At 41.6% G+C, this 20,522-nt stretch overlaps 1 protein-coding gene across 1 annotated transcript; it reads right to left on the bottom strand.

Moving 5' to 3' along the window:
• Positions 1–448: 448 nt before the first annotated feature.
• Positions 449–19,543, bottom strand: LOC116714363 (histone-lysine N-methyltransferase NSD2-like). Its single transcript, XM_032554888.1, has 23 exons — positions 18,846–19,543; positions 17,398–18,410; positions 16,584–16,725; positions 15,765–15,937; positions 11,531–13,343; positions 11,322–11,446; positions 10,544–10,763; positions 8,928–9,031; positions 8,132–8,191; positions 7,860–8,051; positions 7,664–7,756; positions 7,437–7,560; positions 7,123–7,323; positions 5,911–6,090; positions 4,971–5,127; positions 4,681–4,886; positions 4,495–4,607; positions 4,142–4,411; positions 3,934–4,050; positions 3,687–3,828; positions 2,805–2,911; positions 2,475–2,679; positions 449–1,690 (listed from the first exon to the last, which is right to left on the bottom strand). Exons 2-23 carry the CDS (start codon positions 18,391–18,393, stop codon positions 930–932), a joined length of 6,501 nt encoding a protein of 2,166 aa, XP_032410779.1. The 5' UTR covers positions 18,394–18,410; positions 18,846–19,543; the 3' UTR covers positions 449–929.
• Positions 19,544–20,522: the final 979 nt, after the last annotated feature.

Below are 20,522 nucleotides of genomic sequence, written 5' to 3'. Positions count from 1 at the left end.
CACTGCTGCACACTCACATTGTGACAGGAAGGAGCCATTCCTAAACTGTTCCCACAAAGTTGGGAGCAGAAAAATGCCCAAAATGCCTTTTTGGTATTGTGGATCAATTGCTCCCTTCAGCTCTCATGTGCTCAGAAATGCATGTTTTTATGTCAAATTAAAAATTTCCAGAGGTTTCAAAAGCTACACTTAATATCAGACAAAATGCAAGGATAAGGGAGAGTTAATCTCATCATATTTTTTTTATCGTCTTTTTGGTCAGCACTGTTTCTCACCATGGAATTCGTTCTTATTTTTTAATCAAAAACCCTTTTTCATGACTCGTAGGTGTTTCAATAAATAAGAAGGCTGATGTGCCATTATACCATGAGCTTTCTGTAACTCCATCTGCCCAATAGCTATTTTCCTAATTTGTTCAGACTATTGTTATACAGAGAAACCCAGAATGTTTATCTGAAATGAATGACTCCAGTGGGTTTATTTTTCACTCCTCACAAACAGAGCAGGTACTGTTTCTGCTTAACTGTAACAGGGATTCAACAGCTCCTGGAAACAGAAAGAGGACGTAAAGACAGGGACGACGAGACAAGACGGCCTCCTGATGACGGTTTGGTCAAACTTCTCACTCATTTCTTATATTACAAACATTTAAAAAAAAAAGGTTGAACTATGTAAACAGTGTGAAAAGACAGAACAAATCAAGAGAGCACCAAACACAAATAAAAGTCTGGACAGGAATATAAAGAGACTGAGTGAGACAACAGTTCAGCCTTAGCACCAGGACACATCCCCGCTGTCAGTCTGGAGATGAGAAGGCAATGCTGTACCACAGTGAATGCAGTGCTGCGTTCAAGTAGGTACCCAAATATGGAACTCCTTCAGTCCTGTCAGCGTGTGGAGGGAGCTCCTGCTCAGCGTTACAGAGGGAGTCACTTTTCATCGTCCTCCAGCCTCCCCCATTCCTCCACCTCTTCATCATCAGCATCGTCATCCACGTAGCCGCCCCACGTCCCGCACACGTCCCCGCCTTCTTCGTCCTCCTCCTCCTCTTCGTCTTCTAGTGCATCGCTTCCATAAGGAGGCTCCTCTTCTTCCTCCTCCTCGTCCTCCACAACCTCCATTTCCTCGGTCTCATTGTCCTCTTCGTCGTCTTCGTCCTCCTCCTCGTCGTCCTCCTCCAAGTCTAACCCGTACACATCACCGTCTTCCACTTCTCCGTCCTCTCCTTCGCGGGCGGGGCTGGTTGTCAGTTCAGTTCTGTCAGTGAGGTAGGAGGTGCTGGAGGGGACGAAGCTGGAAGTAGCAGTCTTTGTGTTGATGTAGAGTCGAGGAGGAGGCTCTCGGCCGGATGGAGCAGCCTGGGAGGGAGTGGAGGAGAGGGAAGCAGCAGAAGAAGACGAAGGAGGAGTCGCTCCTGTGGCGGCTGGAAGCGTGTCGGGAGGGACGGGCACGGCCATGTTCCCAGGCCTCATGGAGGCCATGTTGGGCATGTATTCCCGTACCTCCCCAGGTTCCAGTGGCTCGGGGCCACACGGGTCGTGGTCGCTGCAGGACAACTTTCCGTCCAATTTGGAAATGAAGAGCTTGCCTTCTCGGTGCTCTTTACAGTACGAGTTGGGGCACATCACGCAGAACGAAGCTGCCTCCTTACCGCAAACGTCACACTGATGCCATGGACACTCCCATCGCCCTGGAGACAAGGTCATTCATTACTTCAGCCATGTTGAAATGTGGAAAAATATTGAAACAATTAGTGTTTTAAATATTTAAATTTACTAAAGTATTAAATTTTTCTACATTTTGTTATCCTACAACCACAAACTTCAGTGTTTTGTTTTGGGATTTTATGTCATGAACAAACACAACGTAGTGCAGAATTATGAAATAGAAAGACAATTCTACATGGTTTTCCAAAAATGTTGAATTCCTTATATGATTTGATTTGAGTGTTGAGCCTGCATTGACTTACAAGAAGCAACACATCAAATTAGTCTAGAAGGATGTCAAGATGGCTTCCCAAACATTATAAAACATGAACTCAAATTAAATTCCAAAACAAAAAAATGTATTATAGTGGATACCAAGCCAAGTGTCTTTGTTGCCAAACAACAAACACAATAAATGTTGCTATAACAACTGTCTCTTCATTAAATAGCCAACTTAACTTGTGTGCTTCAGACAGCAAAAACAAATCAGGGTTTTTCTGTTACATCTTCACTAACAGATTATTTCTTAAATCATAATACAAAGATAAGTGAAATATAAAATGAAACTCATCTTCAACCACATTAAGTTTACAAAACTTTAATTTTTATCTTCTGGCAGCCCTTTGAATCTTCCCACTTCACTTAGTACCTTTTCTTAACCTTTGTCTTCTTCTCATGTTTATCTTTACAAACATTCAGTTTGAAACACATCGTTACTTTGAGTATAAATTTTAGTTTGAAATGTTTATCATTTGTAGATCTACTAACCTGCAGGCCGCTTTGCCAAGTTGAGGCAGTCAGCGTGATAGACTTTGGGACATCCCGGCTTTTTACAGGACACTATCTGGCCTCCGTCGCCGCAGCTGAAGCATTCGTCTTCCCTCTCCTTCGTAACTTGTTGCTTGGTCTTCTTCTTCATGCTGCCCTTCCTTTTCCCTTCCTTCAGTTTCATTTTCTCAGCTGGTGGCTGATTCTAAGTAAAGATGGGAGATGGGGCGGTTGGCAAAGCAGGAACCAAGTGAAGGTTAATCAGTGGTGAGCGTTATTTTTGACTAATATTGTGATCAGAGGCACCACGGATTGAATATACAGTTTTACCTTTGGTCGAACCCCCAAGAAACCGCTACAGTTGGGAGCTCCACATTTACAAGCAGTCTTCCCGTTACCACGACACTCCAGGTTGTAGTTGAAGGTCAGCTCAACCCCTAAAGTGAAAATCATACTGATGCTTTAATTGTCAAAAACAGTTTCTACACATAAAGAGCAAAAATGACATATCAAAGTCAGAAAACTTAGAAATCTTCTAAGAATGAAACATGAATAAGTCACACAAGGGCTTCACCTTGGCTAACGGGGGTCCTGCAACTTTTAGATCTCTGCTTCGGCACAGCTAAATAAAATATCCAGGCCAGTAGTAGAACCTTACTACACTCTGACGAGTCAATTTATACATTTGATTCAGATGCGAACACATAAGGACAATGGCCATGGAAGACTGGAGTTTGGTAACTCTGATTCTAGAGAAAAATGGCATATAATTTAAGAAAATGCTGTTTTTAAAACGCTTTAATAGTGCAGCTAAAGCCACTGTCTAAAAAATGTGTAGAACATTGAGATTTTCAGCTGCTTCCTTTCACTAATGGAGAACAAATTACATCAAATTGACTTTATTTTAGGTCACAGGACTAACATTTTTGTCACAATTGTTCATTTTACAGGCAGGCTGAGTTCAACATGGAGCACTATTAAAATCCATGGCTAGGGTGCCAATCTGTTGAGTCTACAAGCTAAAACTTTCAGAGAAACATTTCTTATGACTTCCTCCTCTTAACTGAACAAATCATCATATAAATCTTTAGCATTAAATAAATTTAATTATTTAGAGCGGCAAGTCAAACCACAATTGAAAGGTTGTAAAAACTATCAACTTTAAGAAGGCAAAAAAAATTAAAATAATACAATCCATTCGATCAGTGAAACCTTTTGGGATGTCCTGAAGAGCGAACAGTCCAACCCTGGTGTCCCCATTCACAGTCCACTTCTGAGTCTCACAGTTTGGTTGGCAGCTATGGTTCATGAAGCGTGCCTGGTTCCCTTTGGGTCCAGCATCAATGACCCGATCCTAAATGAACAAAAATAACAAGTTCAGTCCTCTGATCTGTTTTAGTGTGTTTGATCATTTATCCCATCTCCATGCTCCATTGACAGCTATTCGTTCCAGAATCACCTTGTCCAGGGTCAGCATGTAGAAGTTGCAGATGTCGTTCTCCTGAGCGTGTCTGATTCTGGCGCGACATTCTTCCTCGTCGATCACCTCCCCAACATATTCACTCACAAAAGCACCCTAGAGGTAAAAATCAAAGAACAAAATGAGAAATAAGTAAAATGTGTCAAAATCTCTCAAAATGTTTCTGTGTGTATTTTTCCCAATTTACCTTCTTGATATCAGAAACTGCGCGTAAACCCCATCCACAGGATAGCGTCCTGAAAATCTCCACAGTGGTGTATTGTCGCTTTGTAAAAGTCTGGTTCTGACATCGCTCCCCGGCTGCACACACTTGCGGGTGGCACTCATACATCAGCATGCGATTTATGCACTCCGAATCCATGCTGCACGGGTTTTCATCGTACGCCTTGCAGTTGCAGCGGGGGATTTCAGACAGGTCGGCAGTGATTATCTGCACCTTCCCAATGGGTCGGTTCACCTAGGAAACAAAGTACCGTTCACCAGGTTTTCAGTTTATCGCAGTCAGCTGGTTTTACGTCCAGTTGGGTCAGTTCAGAGTACCTTGATGTGCTTGTACGGAGGTGGTTTCTTGTCGTTCTTTCTGTCCTCCTGAAGCTGCTTCATTTCTCTCTCGGTCTGTAGCTCTTTGAAACGCTCTGCAGCCTCAGACAAGGCTTTAAGAACACAAATACAATCTCAGCTGATGTCATTTATTTGCAGAATTAAAACACTAGCGAAAACACATACCTTTCTTGTACACTGCGTCAGATCCTTTCCCCATTTTTTCGATGTTGTGAGTGTCACCCTCCATGTAGGGGAAGACTCTGGCTTGGTACGTCCACACAAAATCTTTGGAGCCAAAGAATTGCACCGGGAACTCTCCCACTTCATGTTTCATCCTCAAGATGTTGTTTGGGACGTCTTTGGTCAGACACACTTCAGCGGGCCACCACCTGAAGCATCAGGCCAGGTTTCAGATAGGGTACCTTTCCTGTTGCATTGAGCTGTGGTGTGGTGAAGAAATATTGCGCCCTTACCTGTATCGGCCCCATTTGACCCAAAGGATGTCCTTCATGCGAGGTTTCTTTCCGGCTTTGCAGTCGTTGCAGAACCAGCTACCCTGAGGCATCTCTATATTCAAACATTCCCGATGGAAAGCAGCAGGACAGGATTCACAGCACAGCAGACTGCCCCCTGTACCGTCAGCAAAATACAAGTTCTTCAGTATAAACAGGAGATGTTGTCCAAGTCCTGTGGATGCAACATCAATCATCGCCCCTCTGCCCCCGAACTTAACAGCTGTTTGTTCTGATATGCTAAAGTATATACGCCCAATCATATTTACTTTATCTTTACATTCTGGAGAAATGTAAAGAACATTTCTCCTGAAGATCTGCAGTTGACTTAGATGAAAATTTGCAAAATCACAAAACAACAAAGCATTGCACTATCCAGAGCAGAAAACTGTCAAAACCTCTGCTTGTTGATGATCTGTTAATTCTGGCTGTGATGCCTGTTCTGGTCAACTTATTCTTATGAAATAAAACAGACCATGGTACATAATCACACCACAGTAACTGCAATTGACATTCTGCTGGGCATATAGCATTTTTCTTATAGGAGACTGTAAGTATAAAATAGAAAATCACTTTAAATAATCACTTATCAAAGTAGTTCTAAAATATTTCCCTAGCCAATAAGATTTGTTGAATGATCAGTTTGAAATCCCCTAAAAAGTACAGCTACTTTGTTTCTGTAGCATTTAGCATCTCTTAAAAGCTGCAGAAACAACAAGGGTTTATTTTCCATTTGACTTCATTTGTATTTTAAAGTGAGAAATCTGTTGGCTTTTTGCAGACTTGAGATGAGATTTAGTTTAAATTTAGGACCTTGTTACACATGAAACCCTACAACTGACTTTATAGTTCCTGTTCACCATGACTGAAAGCTAAAAGGGAGACCCGAGCCCAGACTGACCTTCGGAGCAGACAAAGCACCAGCTAACGTTTATGTGTTCGTGGTTCTTGCAGCCTTTGCGAGGAGCGAAGTGGTTGGGACACAGGAAGCTGTTGTTGGACAACACCAGGCTGCCTGCTGCCATGCAGTTGTCATTGGGGTGATAAGCTACGGGACAGCGGACGCATCTAGCCAGCCGACCTGAGAAACAAAACACACAGAACAGCTTCATCCACGTGCAGAAATTTACCCGTAACCCAAGTTCAAGTTTAATACAGCTGACATTATTGTATGGCATTAAATACTTTAAATGAATTTACTATTTCACAGAAACATTAAATTGTTGGGACACTGAGAGACATAATAGCCCCAAATACTGAGTAAGCAACTGAAAAAGAACCATAGACGTTTAGACACAGAAACAAACATTTTTTTTTAACAAATCATAATTATCTAAAAATGCTGAAAACTCTGTAGAACTCTATTTATGCACTTATTTTCCCCCAAAGGGTTTTACATTTGTAAGAAGAAAGAAAAAATACTAGAACTTCCTCAAGGTGATTATTGGTAAGTAAGAAAAGTTATCAAATACTTTAGGAGTTTATTTAAAAATCGGCAGAATTTTAAAACTGTGCAATTAACACCTTGAAGATTATGCAATCTTGTTCATTATTGAATTTAACTCGACCTTATTTTTAAAGTGCCGATTCACAACATACAACAATTCAATCCAGTCATGCAGAAAGATTCAAAGTCATTGATTTATATTATTTATTAAACAATCTGGTCAAGTCCAGTTTATTACTCAAATTGGTTAAAACAATTATTTTCTGATTTGGATTACAACTTTATTTAGGGATGTCTATAATTAGTATGTAAAACCTGCAATTGATTGGTTTACCAGAAGGTGGCAGCAGAGTCAAAGGGCCTCTTCACAAGTTGTGAAGTTTCAACACTTTCCAAGCCAGGAACTTAAATATTTCGATTTATTCTAGTTCGGCTGTCTAGAGCCAACTCTTTACTGTTAAGAAGCTTATCTAAAATACAACTAATTTATTATTTTAACCATAAAACCTGATCATTTATCAAATGTGATGCCAAAAATAAGAGCTTCTGTCTTGCCTGAGTGAAGGCAGCCAGCCAACCATGTGCTTCAGTGTTCAGCGTGCCATACATGTTGCACCTGTTATAAAAGTTCCTCTACAGGTTTGACTGAAATGATGAGGGGTCTACCTTTGGTGCTGCAGGCGTTGAGAGGATTGGTGATGTGGCATGACAGGCAGACATGCAGAGGGCAGCGGAAGCCCTTGTTATGCGGCTGGGTGGGCGAATACGCCATGATGCAGTCCGAGTGGTAAAACTTCCCACAAAGGGGGATGATACAGCGCTTCACTCCATTATCAGACTTCTTACACACAAAGCAGTTATGAACACCTGAAACAAAATGAAGTCAATGAGAATCGGAAGACTTGTAGTGTTTCAGGGCAAACGGCTCACGGTCAGTCGCAGGGTTTTAGGTCCTTTGTGAGTCACAAAGCGAGACCCACCGGTTTTACATTCCTGACAGAGGAATTTTCCTTTGGGGGCCGCAGACAGGCCGATGCACTGCAGGTGAAAGGCGCCAAAACACGGACCGTCGCACACCAACAGGTCTCCTGTCTTCTCACACACCTGTAAAAACACACACGCAGCAAGAGGCACACTGATAATATACCTGTCACTAACACAGAAGGTGAAAATAATCACGTCACAGTCAGTGTGAAGGTCATTTCACCTGGCAGACGCTCTCCTTAAAAGATGCAGCTCCTATTTTTCCCTTAACATCACCCGGGGACGAGAGGCTGTCATTCAAACCCACTGGCATAACCTAAAGGAGATGAATATCATCTAATGTTACTGAAGCAGTCAGAACAGATAGAAACTTAAAATATTATTCTACGTTTTGCTTGGAGAAAGCACAGCAGGGGCACCTCAGGTTTAGGAGTTAGTGTTCCAGTGTGTTCCTCCTGTTTCTCCTCAGCGCTGCAGGGCTCCGTCTCAGCCTCCTGCTTCGGGGTCTTACACCGCTGAGGGCTGGGTGACCTGCTCTCTGGAGGCCTGGCGGCTTCAGCAGGGACGGATGATGCGCAGGGGGCAGTTTTCTCTTTCGTCACGGATGCAACCTATCCCGCAAAACAGGGATTAGAATAACTAAACAGAACTTCAGCATGTTATAGTAAATGTTTGGTGACTTGATGAATACCTGTGTTTTCTTGACTAACACTTTTACGTCTGGCGAAATGCCGAGTTGCCGCTTAGATTCCTATAACAAAATATAAATATTCAGAGTCCTGGAGTACACAGCCGTACTCATTACAATAATGTGAAGTTACAGTAAATCTCTTATTAAGATTTTATGATTAAAAAAACACCATATAATTGTGCAAAATTTTTAAATTGAAAAAAATGACACACAAGTATCAAAAGGTTTTTTAAAAATTAACATGAAAAAATTTTTTGCATTTGTATTCAGCTCCCATGATTCAGTCATTTGTAGAACCATCTTTCCCTAATTACAGCTCCAGTTAGGCCTAAAATTATTCATACCCCTAGAAAATCATCTTTCTTCAAATGAGATGCTTTTGTCTGATTGGAAACAAAACATAAATCCCTGAAAAGATACTAAAAAACTTTAAAAGGAGGATCAAATTTGGGAAAAAAAGACATAATAAAAACTGCTAATCAAAATGTGTAACGTTCCATATGACCAAAAAACAATATATCGGCATTAAAGCAATCAAACCCTTCTTGTGTTTCCACTGGTATTTTGACAATCATTTGCAATGAGCTCCAATCCTACTAAGGGCTCCTTGCCATCACCCTAATCTTTAACTTTCTCCACTTCAAACCTAAATCTGCCAGTAATAAGAATAATGTTGAGCACACCTGTAAAAACCCAGTAAAAGACATTGAGGTTTATGGTTGTTAAAGAGACAAGAGAAGAAGTTTAGTGTGAATACCTTTGCAAGGCAATTTAGTTTTAGATTTCGTAAACATACCTTTTTCTTTGAGGAACCTGCTGACACTTCTTCTATGGTACACTCCATCGCCTTGTGTGAGAGCTTTCTGGGCCTCTTTCTTTCTTGAAGGGATGTTCCCGAGTCTGACATTAAAAACAATTAAGGTAAGTCTCAAGTATTCACATGCAGAAATTGACATTCAAAGACAGACAACATGGCAAATACAGTTAAAATAATGGGCTTTTGAGATGTAAAAACATGAGACCAGTATATAAATAATTTCAGAATTTTTTTCTAACTGTCGTATATCGTGAAAAAGGACAGCTGAAGGTTTTGGGTAAAAACTGACTTACATTTATAACTGTTCATGATGTCATTCGTTAAGTCTAGGTCCATCAGAAAAAAAAAAGTAATCCCAGATCATGACGCTGCCACCACCATGTTTCCCTATTGGTATGGTGTTCTTTTGATGTGCAGTCTCATTTTAGTGCCAAACTTTACTTTTGGAATCGCATCTCATTCGACCACAACATGCTCTCTAAAAGATTTTAGCAGATTGTTCCCAGATTTGGAAGTTTTTTTTGAAACGAAATGCTTCTGTCCTCCAGTCAAACTCTTTAGTCTAGATATCTGGAGATTACAGAAGATTACTGCAACACGCAGAAGACAACCAGTCGTAACTAGAAATTCCTGCAGCTCTTCCAATCAGGTTCTTGGAAGCCTCCATGACTGGCTTTTGTTCTGTCTTTTCATCAATTTTGGAGAAACATCTACATTTAGAAATCTCAATATTGTTGCTTATATTTTTTCTCAAATTGTTGATGACGCTGTGTCATGACGTACATTTTAAAAGCTGGGTCGTTATTTGTACTCCTCTGACTTTATTTAAACTATGTGAGTGAGCAGCACAAGAAAAAAAATCCTGGTTAGGCAGATTAACATTACTTGTGGTAATCAGACTCTCTGTGACTGAATGCAGATCTGAACCAAAGAAGACTGAATGGTGGAAATTAATCAAATGCCGATTCAGCAAATACATCAGTTTAATGGTGTGCAACCAGATCATTGTAGATTTGCACTTATTGTTTTTCATTTTCATGTAACAGCTTTGGTTGTTTTTTAGTTGGACAATACAGGATCTACGTCACATTAAAGGTTTAAAAACTTGTAAAACAATTTTTAGATAATTTGTTTTACATTAAAAAACCATGGCATTTTAAAAAGGAGTTTTGCAGACTTTTTTTTATACTCACTTTATGTTGTTTGGACATTTTAGAAATTGTTTTTCTATTTATTCTATCAATTTAGTAAAAACACTGCAATACCTATATCAAGCCAGTAGGTGGCAATAACATCAAATCTCCTCAATAATCACTTTAATTTTTAGCTGTTTATGTTTTCCTCTAAATTGAAAGGTTAATTGAAAAAAGTGGGGGGGAAAAAACACAAAAATGGCTCCATTGTTGTGGATTTGAGTTCAAAAAGCAACAGTGATAATATGGGAGGGCTCATCTCTATCACCATTCTACTAATCTCCTGATAACCAGTTCAAATGGGAACGCCACAAGCAGATCTGATAAAAAGATAAGAAAACTTGAGTTGCATGTGGATGAGCGGTGAAAACCTGATGAGAACAGATGGAGCGTAAGACTCACCACACTCAAAAGACAGATACGTTTCCTCTGCTGCGTCTGTGTCAAAGCGGGGTGGTGCTGTGACAGGAGATAAAGGTGGTGCTGGAGGAGAAAACTCTTCCAGAGACGGACTCGGATCCATCTTTACCCGAGCCTCTCCTGGCTCCGCTAAAGACAACGTTGAGGTATCCATGGCTTCTGTAGCACTGAGATCATGGAGTGCCGTAATCCCTGAAGTCTCCTACACACAGAAACATAAGACGCAATGCACAAGTGGATAGTAGAGGTATTCACACCTTTGGCACATTTAGTCACCTTACAACAGCAAACTTGCTGTGATTTTATGTGACGGACCAAAACAAAGTCGTCTCGAATTCTGAAACGAAGGCTCACAGATAAGGAGCTTTAATTTAAAAATCTGAATTAAGCCCCTAATTAGTCTGAGCAGACCTAAATAAAATGAAGTGCAAAACCCAGAGTGACTAAATAAAATACACTACTCACATTTTAGTTTTCATTTGTTAAAAAAACAAAGTTAAAAACCATGTAATATTTCATTCTACTTCACAATTACCTGTGTCTCTCATAAAATACACTGAAGTTTGTGATCATAATGGGACAAATTGTAAAAAAACATCCACATATTTGTACAAGTCTTGTACAGTTTTATAATTATTCTTATGGTTTGGGGCTTTTCTTTGATAGCTGTAACTATTTATTTATTGAAAAATCCCCAATCTTTTGTTTCTTGTTTTTAATCTGTACTGTAGGAAACCACAACCCCCAAAACTTTCCTCACCATTTTGGAACAATCTGCCGTGTGTTTCTTTGACCTCTTTTTTGTGGAAAATATTTGTTCATACTCCTCGGTGGACTCCAAGAGCCTCTTGGTTGGTTTCCGGAGGCGTTTGTTCTCAGATTGTCCTGTGTGCAAAAAACAAACACTTTCATATGTCCAGTAAGAAAAAAAACCCCAAAAACCTATAAAGCACTTTGCTCGAGTTTTACCGGCTGTGCTGCTTGCATCTGAAGAGCGCGAGTCATTCTCTGTGTGCGCCTCGAGATCTGGAGATGCTCTCATTGTCGGAGAACCCTTCATCTCGGCAGGTGCCTCAGTCTCAGCGGACCTCTCACTCCCAGCTGCCTCAGTCTCAGCAGCTTCCTCAACCAGCTGCCAGCGCTTCTTTGGAGCCACAGCTATTTCTGAGGACTTCTCCAGGTAGCTGGCAGAGGAATCGGGGCCAAATGAGTCTGTTACAGGCTCCGTCAAGCCAGACTGGAAGCTGATGAAGTCTCTCTCAGGTACGTCCAAACGCAGGTCAGGCGTTGTGAGCTTCAGTTTAGACGGAAGTCTTTGTTTTCTGCGCTGCTTCTCCGAACTCCCGACCTCAGCGTGAGGAGGAAAGCCTTCACAGTGATAGGTGTCGGCTGAGGCGCCCGCATTAGTGCAGAGCTTGGTTTTCACCGGCGTGCTTTGGCTCAGCATGGGTTTCTCCGACTGCCCGTTTTCTAATTTGATCTGAAGAGGTAGACCTTCGCAGGAGCCTCTCAGCGGACCGCCTTCTGCTGCGGTGGGGATCACCAGGGGTTCCTCCTTTATTAAGGTAGCCGACGGCGGCAGCACCAGCGGTTTGCCTTCTTTTTCTCGAGTGTCATGCATGTCCTTTAACAGCATCAGAATAGTGCTAAATTTGTAATTGGAGTCAGGTCGAAAGACACTCAGCTCAGAGTCACTGCACTCCTCCATCGCTAGTGATTTGAACCTTAATTCTTTACTATCCTGAAAGGTGTCCACTGGAGACAGAGACAAAGAGGAGGAGGTAGATAGATCTGATGGACTGTTTTCTGCCTTGATTCTAACCGGCTGCTGCGCAGGCCGAGTTATCCCCTCGCACTTTGACCTGACCACCGAGCCGTTGTGAACTGGTTTCTTATTCAGCTTCCTTGCGCGACGTTTCGGAGAGCTGTGGTTAACAAAGGAACATGTTTTGCTGGGGTATTTCCGATTTGGAGATAGTTCAGATTTGATGGCAGTGTCAGTAGGAGTTTTGCCAAAGCAGTCTTCACGAGGAGCTTCTGGGGGGACTCGGCTTGTGGCTGGTCCATCTTTGTGATTGGTCTCTTCTGCTGCTTTCAGAGCCTTTGTTATCAGACGGCTGCTGGCAGAAAGAGTCCCAGAGTGCTTTTCACTTGAACCCTGAGACAATTTGCCTAGCCTCTGCTCAGGGTCTTTAGAAGTCGCTTTGTTTTGAAATATACAGGACGAATCAGACGGATCTGAACAAAGGTTTAGTTTTTTAGATGTCTTTTTCACTTTTACTGAAGCATGCTCTTTTCTGTCCGTGGTATCAGTGTCATATTTTGGAGAAAGAGCTGTGCGTTTAGGTCGATTCAGCATCGGAACTGAATCTAAATCAGCATAAGGCGAATCCTTCGGCTCCTCTTTCAGTGCGCGTGTTGTTGCATGAAGCTGACCAGCCTTGTTGGCAGTTTCCTTTCCACCAACAATATGACCAAATATGTCCGACAAACATTTCTTCTTCTTTTTCAAAGCTCTGCTCTTATTGCCGTGTGCTGTGGAGTTTTTGAAGAGATGGTGACCATTTCCGTTGGTCGTCGGACCAGGCGAGTCGGGTCGATTTGGGACAATGGAGACGGAGGGGGCCTCCATCGGCTCTTCAGGTGGAGGGAGGCTGGACAGATGTTCTTCTCCATTGACAGGTAGTGAAAGTGTACTCTCACTGTTCCTCTGTCGACCAGGGAGCAGATACTCAGCTTCGGCCACACTGACTTTCCACGCAGTCAGCAAACTTTTTGGAATCTGCCCAGATCAGAATTTATGCTTAGATAAGTTTACACAATAAGAGAATAAAAGGTACAGTCATGGAGAAACATAAGCACAGTTCTTTGAATTCTAAAGTTTCACATATCAGGAGTCAGAAAAGATTTTATTAGGGGGAGGAGGTTTAACAGCTTTTAATATTATTTAAATTTACTGTATATGTGCTAAAACATAGAATAGATTGCACATTTGTAGTTATTAAACAAATGTGAACGAAAACTGGAAAAGCTCTGTCAGAGAAACTAAGTGCAACCCCTCCAGCTTAAAAACAGATTTAAGAGGGAAAGTAGCAGCCAGGTTTTGATAGTTAAATGAACTTGTTTTACTTATCAACCACAAGTCTACAAATTTGCTCACCTGGAGCATACGGTGTAGGTTACACAAAGCCAAGACGAAAACACCTCAGCAATGACATGAAAGAATCAACTGTTGTTGGCAATCAATCCTGGAAGAGTTATTATGTGTATTCCAAGCAAGTCAAGCAAGTAGTGGAAAATTTCTGACATTTTCCAGTCTTTTCAGAAGAGGATATTCCATCAATTTCAGACCAAAGAGGGCTCAGAGAAATTGCATCTCAAGCTTTATTCAGGCATGAGAATGATAAATGTTAAAGTTAATAAAAGTAAAATTCTAAAAAGACCGAACAAGTGTGGCTTGTTTGGAAGGGTTGCCAGGAGAAAGTTTTTTCTCTAAAAGAATGGTAGTACCATCAGCATTAGTTGTGTTAATACTTTGCTACAAGTATAGACAGTGATGTCAGTAACGCATTACTGACGTTGGACCACTTTTTTCAGTAACAAGTAATCTAACGCGTTGCTATTTCAAATCCAGTAGTCAGACTACAGTTACTTATCGAAATCACTTTGCGTTACTATTTTCTTTTGTAATTTCATTCCATTTCCTCTACGGGTCGTGACCACCGTTTCTGTGACAGTATCAGCAGCGACAGAAACATAAACAATGGACTTATTTCAGTAGGGTTTTTATTTTTCTACTTGTCTTTTTTTTTTTTTCACATATGTTATATGATTAAAATAGCTTGGCTATAATAAACAAGGCTCCTACCTCACTCTAGTTCGGAATTTAAAATAAATAAATCAGAGTGATGCCTGGTGTTCCTTATGAAGCAAGGATTAGAATTAATGAACTTTTTTCTAGATTTACCAGACAGATTAGGTGTTTTTGCACAAAGTATCGGTATCTGTACGGTATCGGTCGGTACCAGCTTGAATTTTACTAAGTATTGGATCGAAAAGAAAATCGATGGTATCGAACATCACTAGTGAGAGGAGGGAGGAGTCGCTGCTGCTGAAACCAGTGCAACAATTTGGGTCACTACTATTAAGGAGCTGGTCTAAAAGTGTCATTTTCTTATCTTTTTGGAAGTCATATAACAGACAGTGGTTGAAACACTGCACATCACTTTGTGATGCCCTCCCCAATGTGAAACATGGCGATCATGCTGCAATTATGTATTTTTTTCAGTAGGTACAAACAAACTGGTCAGAACTGATGATAGATGGATGAAGCTAGAAACAGGGGAAACCTGGATAAGAACCTATTGGAGATTGCAAAAGACTAGAGAGTGGGTTCAACTACCAGCAGGACAACAAACCTGAACAAGAGCAATGTTGCAATAGTCAGATAAAAGCATATTCAGGTGTTAGAATGACCCAAAGTCCAGCTTAATTAAGATTCTTTGGTGAGATTTTAAAAAAAAAAGACTTTCACAGATGCTCTCTTTTTGATCGGACTAAAATTGATCGATTTTGCAGAAAACAGTCAAAACATTTTGTCTTTTGATGTGCAAAGCTGGTAGAGGTCGATCACAGAAGACTTGCATCTGTAGCTGGTGTGAAATATGATTCTAGAAGGTACTGACTCAGATGTACTGAACACAAACGCATGGCACACTTTTTAAATTTTGCTTTGTAGAGACTTTTTGAAACCATGGATCCTTCTCCTTCCACTTCACAGCCATGAGTTACTGTGCTGCTCACTTAATAGTCAAATCATATACGTTGGAATTTGTGGCTGTAACCTAACAAATGTGAAAAAGAGCTATTAACACTTTCGAAAAGCTCTGTACGTTCTCCTTTGTGTCCTGGTAGACAGGCTCTAAAGTTTGTGTTTCTTCCCACGTGGGTCCGTAGCAGAGGCAGATTTAGTCACTGTGGGCCTTTCACACACAGCTATTCCATGTTGGCTTCAGATTTGTTCAATACATCATTACTCTGTGGAATCTGTTATGGGTTTGTGCACACAGCCGTTTAAAAATGTAAATACTTCTACAACCATGTAAAGATCAGATTATTTTTTTAGAGGTCCTGATGGGTAAAATTCTAGAATTCAAAGATGCTGTACTTTCTTTTGACCGTGACTGTAAATGTACTTATTTACCGTATACTTGTAGTCCTTCTCTTTCTGCTTTCCCCTCCGTCTAAGAACAGGCAGCTCGTCGAACTGATGTCCCCCTTCAAATGGTAGAATGACGCTCCCTGGGACCCAGGTGCGTTCAGAGACCTCGCCGACCGTCTCCAGGAAATACATCCGACAAGGACGATTACTTGGTACTGAAGGGGTAAAAAAAAAGAGAGAGAGAAATGAACGGCAGATTAGTTATTAGTTGCGTTACACACGGACAATAAATTAGATTCAGTGCCAATTAGCGAGTGAGATCAAATGTTTCATAGAGATGGCTAAAGCTGCATATCATTAAATCTGAATATCAAATTTTACTTTTGTGAAAAAAGTTACATTTCTTCATTATATTGATTACTACCAACAGTGTTAAATTTTAGTCTTTATAATAAGGATTTGCAGCTAATGAAAACTCCTTATTCAGTTTCTCAAAAAAATATCTATATAATACTACACCAGTAAAAAATATATACTTTTATTGCAGAAATATGATCATGTGTGGCCAACACAATCACAGGGAAGACTGTTTTTCAAAAGGTTATTTCTGTATACAAACATATTAATAGAAAGTAAACTAGAAGGATAAATGTGCTAAAAGGGAGTACAAACACAACTATAAACAATTTTGCTTAAACTTTGTGATGCTTTTCAGATTTAATCTTTAGATCCTATATTATATTATGGTATAAGAATTGATGGTTTTCAACTGCTACTATGTGGTTACATTTTATTTTAACGGCATATCTGTCCACAGCACATAAAAATACAAAAAGTAATCAAAGCTTCATCAGAACTCACCTTTCATTTTTGTGTGGACTCCTTGGTTTGGGTCACAGAGGACCTGGCAGGGCCACCAAGGTCGTCTGTTGAATTTTGCCCACACCAGGTCTCCGTCTAAGTACTTCACAACAGGGAGAAGTTTTTTCTTTGGGCTGTTGGACTAAATCAGCACAAGGAAAACAATTTAATGTGAGACAAAGGCTAAAATGACAGGTCATCTGATTTCAAATGAAATCAAAACCGTGACAGAGCACGTGCAGCTACTCTTTCAGTGTTAGATTTAATCAAGATACGTTTCATCTATAAGTGTATATTTCAGCATGTATTTTTACCAACTTGAAAAAAAATATTCAGTTTCTTTCTGGTCATAAACAACTTCTGCTTTTCTTTGAAGACCTAGATTCTAATTTTGAGCGATTAAGATTAAGTTTCTAGACACTACAAAAGAGAAAGAACTGCAGTGCCGGCTCTTAGGTAGCTTCTGACTCAAACAGAAAACAAGGAAATAATAAGACTATTCTCATTTTTACATTAAAGCATATGCCACTAAACTATATCTGAGTTTTACTAAGTTAAAACTGGTTTTGCCTTATTTAAGGAACAGGGTAAATACTTCATATTTTATCTGTATCTATTACCTAATCAGAGCAGATTCTTATCTTTGGCTGACTGATTGGTGCATCACTATAAGATATATTTCAAGTGCTACTTTTATCAGAATCTTCCCCTCGTGGATTAGATTTCTCCACTCCAATACATAGCCAAGACAAACAAATGTTCATTTGGCTGCACAAACAATGCAAATCAAATTCTCCACGTGTGTCCAACTCACATTAGAGTTGGTGCCAGCTGGTGAGACAAACCCAGGGTCAACAGGAGAGGTGAGTTCGACTTCGCTGTCCGACTCCTCGCCCACATTCCACCCGTCTCTCATAGTGATTTCTGGCAGTGCACTGGGGCTTAGTGTGGGGTTAAGTTCAGAAATAGTTTTGGACATCAGATTAAAGACTGTGGGTTTGTATGCTCTTCTTTCTACCACTGAGTTACATGTGCTTTTGCTCCCAGTGACATTTCTATCCTGGGTCGCGTTTGAGGGGAGCTGAAAAGGTTTGAGGTCCTGAACGCCTCCGTGGCCCTCCTCCTCTTCCTTGATGTCACTGCTGTCAAACAGCATGGACCCAAAATGCAAGCCCCGATGCTCCCAAAAGGCGATGGGAGCATCGGGGATGCGCTCGAAGCTGTCTGGACTGCGAGGGGAGAAGCCGTTCCTGCTCCCATTCTGCAGACTTTCAAAGGGGTCCATGTCGTCTGTGCCAGGGGACGAAGGTAGCTGAATGGGCGGTGGCTCAAACCCCTCATCTTCATCAGTGATCGAACTTGCACAGTGCAAGTTGCTCCTGGGGTGAAAGTCTTTGCTGTTGAGTGAGGCGTTCATGCGCTGTGGTCTCCTCTGTGGGCTGTAACCTGCATGCAGAGTCTCAAATGGCTCCATGTTGTCAGTGCCAGGAGATGGAGGCAGTTGGACTGCTGGTGGCTGAAACTCATCATCATCGTCATCAGTGATTGGACTTGCACAGCGTAAGCTGCTCCTGTCCTGGGGGTCAGCATTCAGGCGCTGTGGTCTCCTCTGTGGACTGTAGCAGCGAAACCGCTCCAGCTGATTGTATCCCAGGAAAGCAGGCTGTGGCATCTGGCCCGGTCCACGAGTCACAGTGCCACATTGGTTCCTATAAGAAGTGCTCAGAGGGCCGTTTCGGGCCCTCAGATCTGGCTGGCTGGGGCCAAACGCTGATTCGACCCTAGGACCCGGTCTGTACGACTGATTCATGTTGTCATCCTTATATCCTGGTAAACAGAAACAGACACTGTTAGATAAGGGAGGTGTGACGTTTAATACCACAACAAACATAAATCCGAGCAAAACAACAGCCTATCCAGTCTGCAAAGAAACTTATAAAGCGAAGACTTTAGCGCACACACACCATGATAGCATGGCCTCCATTGTAAAAGGCCAGCTCAAGACAAAACCCTAAACACGTCCACCGGTGAGCTCCGTCCACACGTTTCTGTTTGCGAGTTATTAGAAAAATAGCGCCGCTTTGTCTGCTAATTGTGGGTCATGGCGATCACGGAGACTGTAGTGAAGATGGTGACACTGAGCCATCACAGGGGGAAAAAAACACACAAGAGCGGTTCACACAAACAAGCTACGACCGATCATAGGAAGCTACTATTAACTCACACATTGTCAACACGTGGAAAAAAGGGCGAAAAACCCACCATTTGGAGGTCGGTCACCGTCAAACCAACAGCGGATCTTAGTTGGAGTGACACAAAGCGACTGCTTTCCTCGGCTTTGCCTGCACAATCCCAGCTGCAGCAGCTCTGATAGTAGTAGTAGGCCCAGGCACAGCTCTCATTCTCGGCACTTCATCGCCTCATCAGCAGCAGCGGCGACGGCAGCGGCGACGGCCCTCCGCTTAGAAACTGTCAGCTTTACAGTGAAGAACAAGATCCAATCTGCTGTTGCCCCTTGAGAGCCACAACCGGTGTCTCCCTCTGCCACAGCAGATTATTTACTACATGTTTTATCTTCGTGCTAGTCGAAGTGCCCCCGGTTATGTTAAAACAAGCCCAGGCTGACTGTGTTGGTGAGCAGCAGCCAATCGGCTACCCAGCTACCCAACCCCCCGTCTCCGCAGAGGGCCGTGACACTCGCTCACTACCGCACACACTCATGTAAATACGGGCGAAAGCGCAAGCGCGTCAGGACATCCAGGTGAAGTTACTAAAACTATAAAAGAGCAGTAATAACAAACTCTAAGGAGTCCACAAAAGCATGAGGTGCCAGGGCGTCTTTGAAAGCAGACTCTGGGTGTGTTGATTTGTGACCGAGCAGAACGGTTTCCACGCCACTTTCAGAGCCGCACACACGGCCTCCCCGGTCAGACCTCACTCTGTGCGCCATGTTGTCTTCCCGCACAGAGGACTGGCAGGAGGAAGCAGGCCGCCAGGCAGGCGCAAAGGAAAATAAACGATAGAGACAAGCGGCGAGAGCCGCTGCGCCGTGGAAAGTTATTGTTTTCTGTTTGCTTTTAAACAGCGATTTATCTCTTAACGAGATCACACAAGCATGCCCTGTTACGCACACTGAAATTATTCAGATTCAAAAGCGCAAGTATATGTAAAAAAAAAAAAGCGCACAGTAGGCTCGAGTCCTCTTTAAGGATCACACAAAGACTCCGTGATTGCTTCATACAGCCTATCCACGCATTTTTATATCTTACCCTATTTAAAAGTCCGAAATGTTTCTGGAAATATCCGGTAGATTACAGGGGGTGATATCTATCAATTTAAACACGATTTACATAACAACATGGCCCAGATTTATTATGAACCAGTTCCTACTTTATACATCCCTGTAAAACGCACTCTAATAGAGTCATAATGACATCCGTGATTCAACTTGACTAACTGTAAATATGAGGATTTATTACAAAGTAATAACTATTGTCAGAAAGGCGAAAGCCCCCTAGTGGCTACATATGAGCATTGAATATTTTGTAATGGGTGGTTAGAAGGGGCTTTTTATGTCCTCGGAGTTGCAGACCAAAATAAATAAAAGCCATACTAGAATTTTATGAGTTGAATTATATTGCTGTAGCAGAACTTTAAATTTAGGTCAAAAAATAAATCTTCATTTCCTTAAGGATTTAAACAAAAAACTCAACTGTGTATGAGATTGTTTGAATAGCACAATAAACCTAACTTGCATGTTTTTGGGCTGTAGAAGGGAGCTGAAGTACATGGAGAGAAAGGCTATTCATGCACATGGACACCCTGCAAAGCTGCAAGGTAACAGAGCTAACTACTGATGAGCACTATATGGTAGTCAGAGTGGTCGAAATTCTAATAAATAGGTTCAAAAAGGCACTGCAAATTAGCAAAGGGGTGAAC

The sequence above is a fragment of the Xiphophorus hellerii genome, chromosome 23 (assembly GCF_003331165.1).
Source record: "Xiphophorus hellerii strain 12219 chromosome 23, Xiphophorus_hellerii-4.1, whole genome shotgun sequence".
Classification (NCBI taxonomy): domain Eukaryota; kingdom Metazoa; phylum Chordata; class Actinopteri; order Cyprinodontiformes; family Poeciliidae; genus Xiphophorus; species Xiphophorus hellerii.
This window is presented reverse-complemented; position numbering and strand designations above follow the sequence as displayed.

What these genes read in the sequence shown, in the direction of transcription:
- LOC116714363 (XM_032554888.1), bottom strand. Translation starts at nt 18,393, where the DNA reads ATGAATCAGTCGTACAGACCGGGTCCTAGGGTCGAATCAGCGTTTGGC. An exon ending in GTGCTTTGTCTGCTCCGAAG is followed by an intron (nt 5,128 to 5,910) that starts GTCAGTCTGGGC and finishes CTGACGGTACAG; the next exon opens with GGGGCAGTCTGCTGTGCTGT. An exon ending in TCTTGGGGGTTCGACCAAAG is followed by an intron (nt 2,680 to 2,804) that starts GTAAAACTGTAT and finishes ATCTTTACTTAG; the next exon opens with AATCAGCCACCAGCTGAGAA.